This window comes from Paroedura picta, chromosome 2, assembly GCF_049243985.1.
Source record: "Paroedura picta isolate Pp20150507F chromosome 2, Ppicta_v3.0, whole genome shotgun sequence".
Classification (NCBI taxonomy): Eukaryota; Metazoa; Chordata; class Lepidosauria; order Squamata; family Gekkonidae; genus Paroedura; species Paroedura picta.
In genome coordinates, this window is record NC_135370.1 from 2,226,547 (window position 1) to 2,238,849 (window position 12,303).

Sequence of the window (12,303 nt, forward strand, 5' to 3'; positions counted from 1 at the left end):
CTGATAGAATGCCAACCTTTGGTCAGGTGCTGAGTGTAGGGAGGGGCATGGGGAAACCCTTGTGCTTGCCAAACACATTCTTTAAAAAAATAATACAAATGTATAGAAAGAGTAGAACAGCTCATTCCACTCCCTTTTGCTCATTTTAAAAGGCTTCCCCCTTCTTTCCAATGCCACTGCTTGGGTGCTTGTGGGCAGGGACCCTGACCCGTTCCTTTTCTGCGGCTTTCTCACTGAAGAATCCCATCCAAGCCACCTTTTACCCTTCTTCAGAAAGCTGTTTGATACCTGCGCTGCAACAAATGCCTTGGGGGGGGGGGGTGCGAGTTGATTTAGAAAGATTTTTGAGTGGGGCAAAGGTTCAGCAGCTCTTCAAGCCTTCCCAGCAGAGTCATTTGGAAAACAATGTTTCTTTTTTTTTACACACCCCCCCCCCTCATGGCACTAGTCATGTGTTGTTTTCCTGTAGTCCAGAGAACATTTTGCTAATTAAAGATATCAGCAGGAGGGAAAAGACAGGCAATATAGGTCATAGCTGAAATGTTTTACAATCGATACATTTCCCAGTAACCCCATTTTATTTTATTCTTAACTGCTTGATGGTGTCAGAATCCCTGGGCAGAGAAGTACAGTTGCTGCATCAGGTGTCTCCAGACCTGATCACTAGCTGGTTCATAAGCCCAGAGTAAGCAAGAGAAATAGTACAGAAAGATCTACAGTGAATCTTTAACGGCTACAGCAACATCAAATGACAGTGAAGCTAAAAGGTTACTCTATTGTGCTATGAATCCCCCCTGCCTGTTGTGGAAATGGAATTGCCCTTTTTGCTAATTATATTCTGTATATCCAATTGAATATGTAATGACTGTCACAGTTTGAAAATACCGAAAATGCAACCTATTTGTTGTGTTGAGGTCCTTTGGATTTGTGATATTATCCCAAGACACTTTTAGTGGTACTTTTTGCTGGAAGGTATGTGTGTGTCTATGTGTGTGTGTGGGGGGGGTATAACAGGGTGCTGGGATTTGTAAATACTCTAGCTGTTCTGGTTGGAAATATCCAATGAATGCCATGAATTATAGTTTTGTACTTCTTTGACCAGTTGCAGCAGATTTCATGAGATAAGAACTGGTAAAAGTGGTAAGGGTTATTTTTTTTTGGGGGGGGGGATGGTGGTCTTCATAAATTAACTCGCATTTAGGAACTGTAGAAGCCTTGACGATTTGTTCTTTTCCCCTTTAAGTGTGCCTCTTTCTTAGCACTTGCAACAAAATCAGCAAGGTTGACACTTAGGGAGAAAAGAGACATTTGTTTTGTGTGCCAAAGATATGGCTAGATTGCAGCTAACGTTTCTGTGATGTATGTAGTTTACTTAAATGAGCCCGTGACATGTGCCAAGTAGGAGGGGGACTGGTTAAATTGCAAAGCTGTTTCTTGAGGGGCAAATCATAGTGTGGTGGGCGAATGAAGTGAAGGATATGTTCATCGTCAATTTTATGTGCAGTTCTCCCATAGGAGCTGTGCATGAGCAGGGCTGCCTTGGAGAGATTCTTCCCTAGTAAAGCCTCTAGAGGGCGATGTGTGCTAACTTTTATGACTCCTCCTACGGAGCATGCGCCCCATGCTGCAGCGCCCTCAGCTTCAGTTCCTCTTGTTGCCGAAGGAGTTGGATGTTTTCCTAGTTTGTGTCTCGTCTTCATCATTCAGCATTATGGCTCAGAAAGCCTTGTTCAAGAAGTGCACCAAGTGTGGTGCGAAGATGCCTCAGACTAACAGATACGACCTCTGTCTATTCTGCCTGGGGGAAGAGCATTCTGTTCCTACTTTCAAGATCTGCCAAAAATTTACCTCTAAAGCCTTACGAGGAATCTGAACCTCTGTCCAAAGCAGCTTCCTCAAGAGCCTTAACTGAGAAAGCATCGGATTCAAGATGGTCAGCTCCGCCACCGGGTTTGGCATCTACTTGGAGCCAGCTTCAAAGTCTCCCCATGAGAAATGAGCGTCTTCTGAACCGCCCGCCAAGAAGGCAAAAGGGAAGAAGGAGAAATCCAAACCTCCCGCCCAACCGCTAGTGCCTAGCAACACTCCGGAACTGACTCAGCAGTTCCCCGAAGGATCATCAGAGACTCTGCTGCACAGGTCACCTGCATCCTATGTGTCTGAGGGGAAGCTTGCAGCTAATATCCAAGTCCAACACAATCCCTCCACAACTGGGAAGGATAATAGATGTAGTGGACTCTGATGTCTCTGATCTGAGTCCGAATGAAATGTGTGCTGATCAGTCTTCAGTCTCCCCTGTGGAGTGTATGGAGAGCAAATTGTGTGAATGGCCAAATCCCTTGAAATAGAGGTGACTGCTACTGAACACAAGGCGAAGGACAAGATCTTAAGTTATCTTTATTCTGACTCCCCAGGACTGAGTGCCCTTCCTGTACTGGAAGAGTTGGATGAGTTGTGTGTGGAACTTTGGCAGAAACCATCGTGAGATGCAGCCTGAGGGCAAACAAGGCTACCATGTAGCTCCCACTGATAAAGAAGGCAGGAAACTGGAAGGACTAGGCAGGAAGCTATACTGTTCTGCTGCGTTAGAATTCAAAATTGCAAATTATCAGACTGTAATGGCTTGATATCAGCTCTTCTGGTGGGAGAGAATGGTTCAATTCACAGAGGACCTGCCTGATAATAAATTCCTGGCTAAGGTGTTTCAGGCAGAAGTGGCATGACTGTCAAAGCAGCTGATTCAATTCAGAAAACATGCAACTAGAATCATAGAATAATACAGTTGGAAGGGACCTCATGTGTCATCTAGTCCAACCCCCTGCACTATGCAGGACACTCGCATCCCAATCGCTCATCTACTTTAACCTGCCACCCCTTTGCCTTCACAGAATCAGCCTCTCCGTCAGATGGCTATCCAGCCTCTGTTTAAAAATTTCCAAAGATGGAGAACCCACCACCTCCTGAGGAAGCCAGTTCCACTGAGAAACCGCTCTGACTGTCAGGAACTTCTTCCGGATGTTTAGATGGAATTTCTTTTGAATTAATTTCATCCCGTTCATTCTGGTCTGTCCCTCCGGGGCAAGAGAGAACAATTCTGCTCCATCCTCTATATGGCACCCTTTTAAATACTTGAAAATGGTTATCAGATCCCCTCTCAGTCATCTCCTCTCTAGGCTAAACAGACCAAGCTCCCCCAACCTTTCTTCATACGTGTTGGTCTCCAAACCCCTCGCCATACTCCGTTCGATACAGCCCAAAATCCCATTTGCCTTTTTAGCCACTGAGTTACAATGCTGACTCATGTTCAATGTATGGTCTACTAAGACTCCTAGATCCTTTTTGCACATGCTACCGCCAGGACAAGTCTCCCCCATCTTATATTGGTGTATTTGGTTTTTCCTACCTAAACGCAGAACTTTACATTTGTCCCTATTGAACTTCATTTTATTCAGTTTAGCCCACTTCTCGAGCTTATCAAGATCATCCTGTATTCTGTTGCTGTCTTCAGTTGTGTTTGCTACCCCTCCCAGTCTAGTATCATCTGCAAATTTAATAAGTATCCCCTCTAATCCCTCATCCAAATAAATATATTGAATATTGAACAACACAGGCCCCAGGACAGATCCCTGGGGTACTCCACTTGTCTTTTCCAAGAAGATGCTGAACCATTAACAAGTACCCTCTGGATACAATTTGTTAACCAGTTATTGATTCACCTGACAGAATTAGGATCCTTACTGCATTTTACCAACTTGTGAATAAGAATATGATGTGGAAACGTATCAAAAGCTTTACTGAAATCCAGATAAACTATGTCCACGGCATTCACCACATCCAGGAAGGTAGTTACTTTCTCGAAAAAAGAAATAAGGTTGGTCTGACATGACTTGTTCGTGTGAAACCCATGCTGAGTCCTAGAAATCACAGCTCTCAGTTCCAGCTGCTCAAGGACCGAGTGTTTGATTATTTGTTCCAAAATTTTGCCAGCTATAGATACCAAGCTGACGGGTCGATAATTTCCTGGATCCTCCTTTTCCCCTTTCTTGAAGATGGGGACAACATTTGCCCGCCTCCAATCATCTGGCACCTCACCTGTTCTCCAAGAAGTGTCAAAAATAATGGACAGAGGTTCAGAGATAACATCTGCAAGTTCTTTTAGTACCCTTGGATGCAGTTCATCTGGCTCAGAAGACTTTGTTTCACTTAAAGAAACTAGGTGTTTGTGGACTGTTCCAACAGTGATCTTAGGCCACCATTCCCGTCCCCCGTGTTGTGTTACATTTTTGCCACATTGATCACTATTTCCCTCACAAGAGAAGACCGAGGAGAAATAGGAGTTAAGCAGTTCAACCCTCTCTTCATCATCTGTTATAATTTCACTTTCTTGTCCTCGCAGTGGTCCTATGGTGTCCCTATTCTTTTTCTTGCTTGAAATATAACTAAAGAAGCCTTTATACTGATACTGCTTTGCAGTCCATGCCCAGTGCTGTGGTCCTTCACCGTCATTCTTGGTTGTGCTCAAGACCTTTACCCTTCGAGAAGAAGTGCAAGATTGAAGACCTTTTGTTTTAGGAGTCGATGTTGTTTTCCTCCAAGACTGATGAGACTTCAAAGTCGCTTACCCTTCAACAGGCTCCATCTCAGCTTAAGCAACATTACCTTCAGTGATACCACTGGCACCCTTATCAGCGGGGGAATAAGTTCAGCAATTCTTACTCTAACCAGTATCCTCAATCCAAACCTTATTTTCAGCAAGGTTATTCGAGAAAGAAGAGCTCCAGTCGTTCATGGGCTGGCTCTTCAGCTCCGCTTCTCAGAAAGATCTTTCCCAAAATCACAAAGGAGGTTTCTGATGGGAGGGGTTGCCTGTAGCACCTCAGTTTGGAGACTGCTTGACTAGTTACATCAGTTCTTGGCAGGAGGTCACTTCAGATAAGTGGGTCCTGTTCAGAATGGCTACAGGCTGGAGTTTGAGGAGATAGCTCCCTGTTTCTCTCCCCAAAGCTTGTTGAAACTTTGATGGCTTCAGTTGAGAAAGGAGCGATTGAGGCAGTTGATACATCTCATCCTACTGCAGGCTTTTGTTCTTGGATGTTTATAATTGATAAAAAAGATGGTGGTGTTAGGCTCATTTTAGATTTAAGAACGTCAAATGTTTACTTGAAGGTTACCCATTTTCGCTTGGTTGATGTGCCTACTATTTTGAAGTTATTAAAGCCCAACCCTTGGTATACTGTGGTTGATTTAAAGGATGCTTATCTTCATGTTTCTGTTGTTCCTGAATACAGAAATTGTTGTTCAAAAGTGTTAACACAGTGTATCAATATACTATACTTTCATTTGGGTTGTCATTGTGTTTCCCCAGTAGAACCTCAACTGAGAGTTCTGGGGTGTAATACAATCCCTTTCTTAGATGATTGGTTACTAGTGGCTGAGTCTGAAGAATCTCTTAAGGACCAGACTACTCTGAGGATTTGTTCCCAGTTGGGGTTGTTGATCTATTGGGAGAAATCCAAATTACAGCCTTCTCAGAGAGTTGTTTGGTGTCTGTCTTGACTCTGCAAGCTAAAGTACTGTTCCCTTAGGCCCATTATGCACGGCCGCCGAAACGGCGATTTCGGGTCACATGGAAAACATGGAGGGGGAAGATGTGAAGCAAACCGCTTACGCACAGGACGGGATGCAACGGCGGCAAAACCCAGAGTAACCGATTATGCACGCTGTGACCTCGGCGCCACTTCTGGTTGTGCCCTGGTCGCCCAGAAGCTCTGCTTTCTTCTGCGTTTCACTAATGTGGCTTTTTTGGCAGCATGCACCGAATCTGCGTTATCGTGATTTTAGGCGACGCCATTCCACCCCGAATGCGGTCCTTCCCTTCCGTGCATAATGGGCCTTAGAGAGAATGGAGAAGATCAGAATGGTAAAAACACAGTTCTCTAAGAACAGGTATCAATCAGTACAGCAGATTCTCAAACTCCTGGGTTTAATGGCATCGACTACATCGGTGTTACCCTTTGCCCGATTAAGAATGAGGTCGCTCCAGTTGTGGTTTGTCTCCATATACAAATCTCAGTCTCACCTAGAATGGCATAAATCAACCATTCTCAGGACAGTGATAGGAGAACCTTTCCCAAGGGATACAGTTTGGGATATAGAAGCATGATGTTATCCTCACGACTGATGCTTCTTTGCATGGATGGGGATTCCATTGTTTTAGGTGGTCGGCCCAAGGGGTTTGGTCAGACACTGAAGGGCAGTGGCACGTAAATCTTTTGGAGATAAGAGTCATAAATTATGCCCTTACCTTTTTACATATATGGTCAAAGTTTGCAATATTCTCCTTCAGACAGACAACATGGCCACCATGTTTTACATCAACAAACAAGGGGGTCCAAGGTCCAGACAAATGTGTCAGGAGGCTATCATACTTTGGGAGACATTGATAAGAATAGGTTCTACTACTCAGGCTATGTAAATCCATGGGGAGGTCAACACTCAGGCAGATGTGATCAGCAAGTTTGTCATTTATTCACAAGGTAGTTCAAAATTTCACATGTCCCAAGAGATCATATTGCCAGTATTTTTTTCCTGGGGCAAATTCTGAAGCAGAAAGGCACCTGTTTTTGTTAGACAGGAGAAGGGCTATTTCATTTGCAGAGAACAGCAGAATGTAAGAAGAAAAGTTCCTTATTTTTGTGTTTCCTGGAGCCTTCTAAGAGAAAGAAAGCATCTTCCCACTCTGTTTCCAGCTAGATTGTGGCTACTGTCAGCAGGTGCTAAATCGCTGCTAGAAAGACTGTCCACTGGACATCAAGGCACACTCCACAAGAGCAGAGGCATCATCTGCATCTTTCCTGGATGGAGTTTCTGTGTTGATCTGTAGAACAGTGACATGGTCATCAGCTGAGATGTTTATTCACCATTATGCTTTGGACGTGGGGAATCACAAGTGGCGAAAGCAGTGTTACAGTCCTTGTTCAAATAAAAGACAGGTACCCACCAACTTGTGTCTCGATTGATAGAATCCCCTTGTGTGAACTGCACAGATGATCATTGATGAAAACAGGGTTGCTACCTGTAACTGTTGTTCATCGAGTATCTTCTGTGCAGCAACACATACCCTCCCTCCGAGCCTGCTACATGCTTCAGTGGTTTGGCAGCATGTGAGGTACTGAGGGTGAAGACACTGTGGTGTGGGGTGCATGCTTAGTAAGAGGATTCATAAATTAGTTAGTGCGCAGTAGCCTCTAGAGGCTTTACAAGGGAAGAATCTCTCTGAGGTAGGCCTGCTCATGCGCAGTCCTCATGTGTTCTTCACAGAAGATAGGAACAACAGTTACAGGTAGCAACCCTGCTTTCTCTCCTTGGCTGTCTCCACCAGTCCTTTTTAAAAGTTCCCTGCTTTATTCAATAGGAGTATCTCTTTCTGCACAGAAAGCACATTCTTTTATCCCCTTCTCCATCACTTTTTTGTTTTTGCTAGAGCGTGAAACATTAATGTGCCATCTAACACTCAATGCTCAAAACGGCTTTTCTGAACCTTGCTAACCCGGAGACCTGATTAACTCCTCCTCTTCCTCCTCTTTCCACTTAGCCCCTGCCAGCTCAGTTGGCTCTTCTCCCCTTCCTGCTACTACTGCCCCCGTGCCCACTCCTCTCCCTCCTGCCACTGTCCCGTCCACTGCTGCCCCAGATGCTGCCGCTGCCGCAGGGGCTCAGCCCCTGGCCGATGGCTTCACTTCTCCAACTCCCCCTGCTGCCTCTTCTGCTCCTTCCGCAGGTGAGTGTGTTTTGTTCTCTGAAGGCAGCTGAACCAAAGATGTGATTTCTGTCTTAGGGTTGGTCAACCATTTAGATTGAGGGTAAACCTCCCTCCCACAGGAGTTAAAGACACTAGCAAATTTTGTCAAAGATTTCAGTGTTTCAGAGAGTAAAACTGCGTAGTTCCTCTGTGGGATGTTCCAGGACCCAACATGATGTATTTTGAGCAGATACCGAAGGACAGGCCCATGAGTTGCTGAAAGAACACGACCTTTTCATTTATGACTGCGTTCTGTAGCACTCCGGCAGCAACCAAATTATTTCTGCTGACAGGCAAATCTGGAATGCTCGTCTTTCAGTGCTGTTGCTAGAACTGCAAACAATAAAAGTTCTCTGTGGTTTTCTTTTCTTTGCAATTGACAGTGTTGCTGGCGATACTGGGTGGCTTTCTGGCGTATGAAGTATAGAGAACGTTTTTCTTACAGTTGCTACCTTTTATTTATTTATTACATTCACGTCCTACCTTCCTCCCCAGTGGGAACCAAAGAACTTTGCATCAGTTTTGGTTTTATCACAACAACCATGTGAGGGAAGTTAGGCCGAGACTGTGCGACTGACCCAAGAACTGCCCATGAATGTTCGGTTCTCAAAGAATCGGGCAGAACATCTTGGATTCTGTACCCACTCCAACACGTGTGTTTGGTTAGCTGCTTTCAGAGCTCACAGTCTCCATCCAGAGCACTCCCTTTTTTCATCTGCACATATTATTCCATTTGATAACTATGTTAACACAGTAATGCATGTTTCCCTTCTAAAAAAATTTGCCACTGAATTATCCTAACATACATTCCCTATCAATGGAATTACTTAAAAAACTTTAGAATTGTAGGTTTTGTATTTAGCAATACAAATGTATTTTGTAATCCTCTGCATTGGCTCCAATTCTGACCAATAGCATTGCTTTTAAAAGAACTTTAAAAATCTGTTTCATGCCCACTGAAATCCCGGCTTCAGTTTTTGTTGGCCCTCTTCACATCTTTTTTCTTCTTCCCCCAACAGGTCACCCTGTTCAGTTTTACAGCATGAACAGACCAGCCACTCGACACACCCCTCCAACAATAGGGGGCTCCTTGCCCTACAGGCGCCCTCCCTCCATCACGTCACAGAACAGCCTTCAAAACCAGGTGAACGGAGGACCGTTTTATAGCCAGAACCCAGGTGAGATTGCCATGCCGGTGGAGAGCATTCAGAACTGACGCACCACCCACCTGCCAGTCCTATGCAATATAAGAGCTGAATAGAATACGTGTCAGAGCAGTTTTTTCTGCTGACGGGCAAATCTGGAATGCTCGTCCAGCTTGGTGTAGTGGTTAGCAGCACAGACTTCTAATCCTGTGAGCTGGGTTCCCTGCTCCCCTACTTTTAGCAGGCTGGATGATCCTGGGCTTGCCACAGCACTGATGAAGTTGTTCTGACCGAGCAGTAATCTCAGGGCTCTCGCAGCCTCCCCTCCCTCACAGGGTGTCCGTTGTGGGGAGAGGAAAGGAAAGTTGAATGTAAGCTGCTTTGAGACTCCTTTGGGTAGAGAAAAGTGACAACTCTTTTTCTGATTCCCCACTCCTTCACCGCATGCATCCAGCTGGGTAATCTTGGGCTCCCCACAGTACTGATAAAGCTGCTCTGACTGAGCAGTAATCTCAGCCTCTTCTCCTCCTCCTCCTCCTCCTCCTCCTCCTCCAATATAATAAACAGACTTCCAGGGAGTCTGGAAGGCCTTAAGCTAGGAGTTGCTGTTTATAGAATTTGTTATAATAATCTTATTCTCTGTTAAGAGCTTGGTCTTCTAAATTGAAGTTGCCAGTTGAAAACCATTTAAAATTGATGTTCCTTGATAAAGCTACGCAGTGAAATGCATTGGTATCTTGTTGGATAAGAGAGTAGGAAAAGCAGTCTTGGGATACAATCCCCAAAATGACAGAATGATCTCAGTTCGAATCCAAGGCAAACCATTCAACATCACAGTGATCCAGGTCTACGCCCCAACCACTGCTGCTGAAGAGGATGAAGTTGATCAGTTCTATGAAGCCCTACAACACCTTCTAGAAGCAACGCCCAAAAATGATGTGCTTATCATCATGGGGGATTGGAATGCTAAAGTAGGAAGCCAAAAGATAACCGGGATAACAGGCAAGTTTGGCCTTGGAGTACAAAATGAAGCAGGGCACAGGCTGGTAGAATTTTGTCAAGAGAATACAATGGTCATAGCAAACACTCTTTTCCAGCAACCCAAGAGACGACTCTACACATGGACATCACCAGACGGTCAACACAGAAATCAGATTGACTATGTGCTCTGCAGCCAAAGATGGAAAAGTTCTATCCAGTCAATAAAAACAAGACCAGGAGCTGATTGTGGTTCAGATCATGAGCTTCTTGTTGCAAAATTTAGGCTTAAATTGAAGAAAGTAGGGAAAAGCACTAGGCCACTCAGGTATGAACTAAATCATATCCCTGACGAATACACAGTGGAGGTGACAAATAGATTTAAGGAATTAGATCTGATAGACAGAGTGCCTGAAGAACTTTGGACGGAGGTTCGCAACATTGTACAAGCGGTAGCAACTAAAACCATCCCAAAGAAAAAGAAATGCAAGAAATCAAAATGGCTGTCTGAGGAAGCTTTACAAATAGCTAAGGAGAGAAGGGAAGTGAAAGGCAAGGGAGAAAGAGAAAGATACACCCAATTGAATGCAGAATTCCAGAGAAAAGCTAGAAGAGATAAAAATGTCTTCTTAAATGAACAGTGCAAACAAATAGAAGAAAACAATAGAATGGGGAGGACCAGAGATCTTTTCAAGAAAATTGGAGATATGAAGAGAACGTTTCATGCAAAGATGGGTATGATAAGGGACCAAAATGGTAGGGACCTCACAGAAGCAGAAGAGATCAAACAAAGGTGGCAAAATTATACAGAAGAACTATACAAGAGCGAGCTTAACATCCCTGATGACCACAATGGGGTAGTTACTGACCTGGAGCCAGACATCCTGGAATGTGAAGTCAAATGGGCCTTAGGAAGTCTGAGCAACAATAAAGCTAGTGGTAGTGACAGCATTCCAGTTGAACTATTCAAAATCTTAAAGGACGATGCAGTAAAAGTGCTACACTCAATATGCCAGCAAATTTGGAAAACTCAACAATGGCCACAGGATTGGAAAAGGTCAGTTTACATTCCAATCCCAAAGAAGGGCAATGCCAAAGAATGTTCAAACTACCGCACCATCGCACTAATTTCTCATGCTAGCAAAGTTATGCTCAAAATCCTACAAGCTAGGCTCCAGCAATATGTGGACCGAGAACTTCCAGAAGTACAGGCAGGATTTCGAAGAGGCAGAGGAACTAGAGATCAAATTGCCAACATACGCTGGATCATGGAGAAAGCTAGGGAGTACCAGAAGAACGTCTACTTCTGCTTCATTGACTATGCTAAAGCCTTTGATTGTGTGGAGCACAACAAATTGTGGCAAGTTCTTAAAGAGATGGGAATACCAGAGCATCTTATTTGTCTCTTGAGAAATTTATATGCAGGTCAAGAAGCAACAGTGAGAACTGAAAATGGAATCACTGACTGGTTCAAAATTGAGAAAGGAGTTCGGCAAGGCTGTATACTGTCGCCTTGCCTATTTAACTTGTATGCAGAGCACATCATGAGAAATGCGGGATTAGAGGAGTCACAAATTGGGATCAAGATTGCAGGGAGAAATATCAACAACCTCAGATATGCAGATGATACCACTCTAATGGCAGAAAGTGAAGAGGAACTAAAGAGCCTGTTGATGCGGGTGAAGGAGGAGAGTGCCAAAGTTGGCTTGAAACTCAACATCAAGAAAACAAAGATCATGGCATCCGGCCCTCTCAATTCCTGGCAAATAGAAGGGGAAGAAATGGAGATAGTGACAGATTTTATTTTCCTGGGCTCCAAGATCACTGCAGATGGGGACTGCAGCAAAGAAATTAAAAGACGCTTGCTCCTGGGGAGGAAAGCTATGGCAAATCTAGACAGCATCCTAAAAAGCAGAGACATCACCCTGCCAACAAAAGTGCGTTTAGTCAAGGCTATGGTCTTCCCAGTTGCAATGTATGGCTGCGAGAGTTGGACCATAAGGAAGGCCGAGCGTCAAAGAATTGAGGCTTTTGAACTCTGGTGCTGGAGAAGACTCTTGCGAGTCCCTTGGACTGCAAGGCGAACAAACCAGTCAGTCCTAGAGGAGATCAGCCCTGACTGCTCTTTAGAAGGCCAGATCCTGAAGATGAAACTCAAATATTTTGGCCACCTCATGAGAAGGAAGGACTCCCTGGAGAAGAGCCTAATGCTGGGAGAGATCGAGGGCAAAAGAAGAAGGGGACGACAGAGAATGAGGTGGATGGATGGAGTCACTGAAGCAGTAGGTGGAAACTTAAATAGACTCCGGGGAATGGTAGAGGACAGGAAGGCCTGGAGGATCATTGTCCATGGGGTCGCGATGGGTCGGACACGACTTC

At 44.6% G+C, this 12,303-nt stretch overlaps 1 protein-coding gene across 16 annotated transcripts in view; it reads left to right on the top strand.

The window, feature by feature from the left end:
- ABI2 (abl interactor 2) overlaps positions 1-12,303 on the top strand; it is an 87,850-nt gene that overhangs the window by 61,853 nt on the left and 13,694 nt on the right. For 8 of the 16 annotated variants that reach the window (XR_013227965.1, XM_077319214.1, XM_077319215.1 and 5 more), the window contains 2 exons: positions 7,595-7,780; positions 8,821-8,979. Coding sequence is in view for 15 of the 16 variants with exons in the window: in XM_077319214.1 (XP_077175329.1) it covers positions 7,595-7,780; positions 8,821-8,979 (345 nt within the window). In the remaining variant the exon portion in view is untranslated. The remainder of the gene's footprint in view (positions 1-7,594; positions 7,781-8,820; positions 8,980-12,303) is intronic. The other 8 variants (XM_077319221.1, XM_077319222.1, XM_077319225.1 and 5 more) reach the window with 1 other exon arrangement.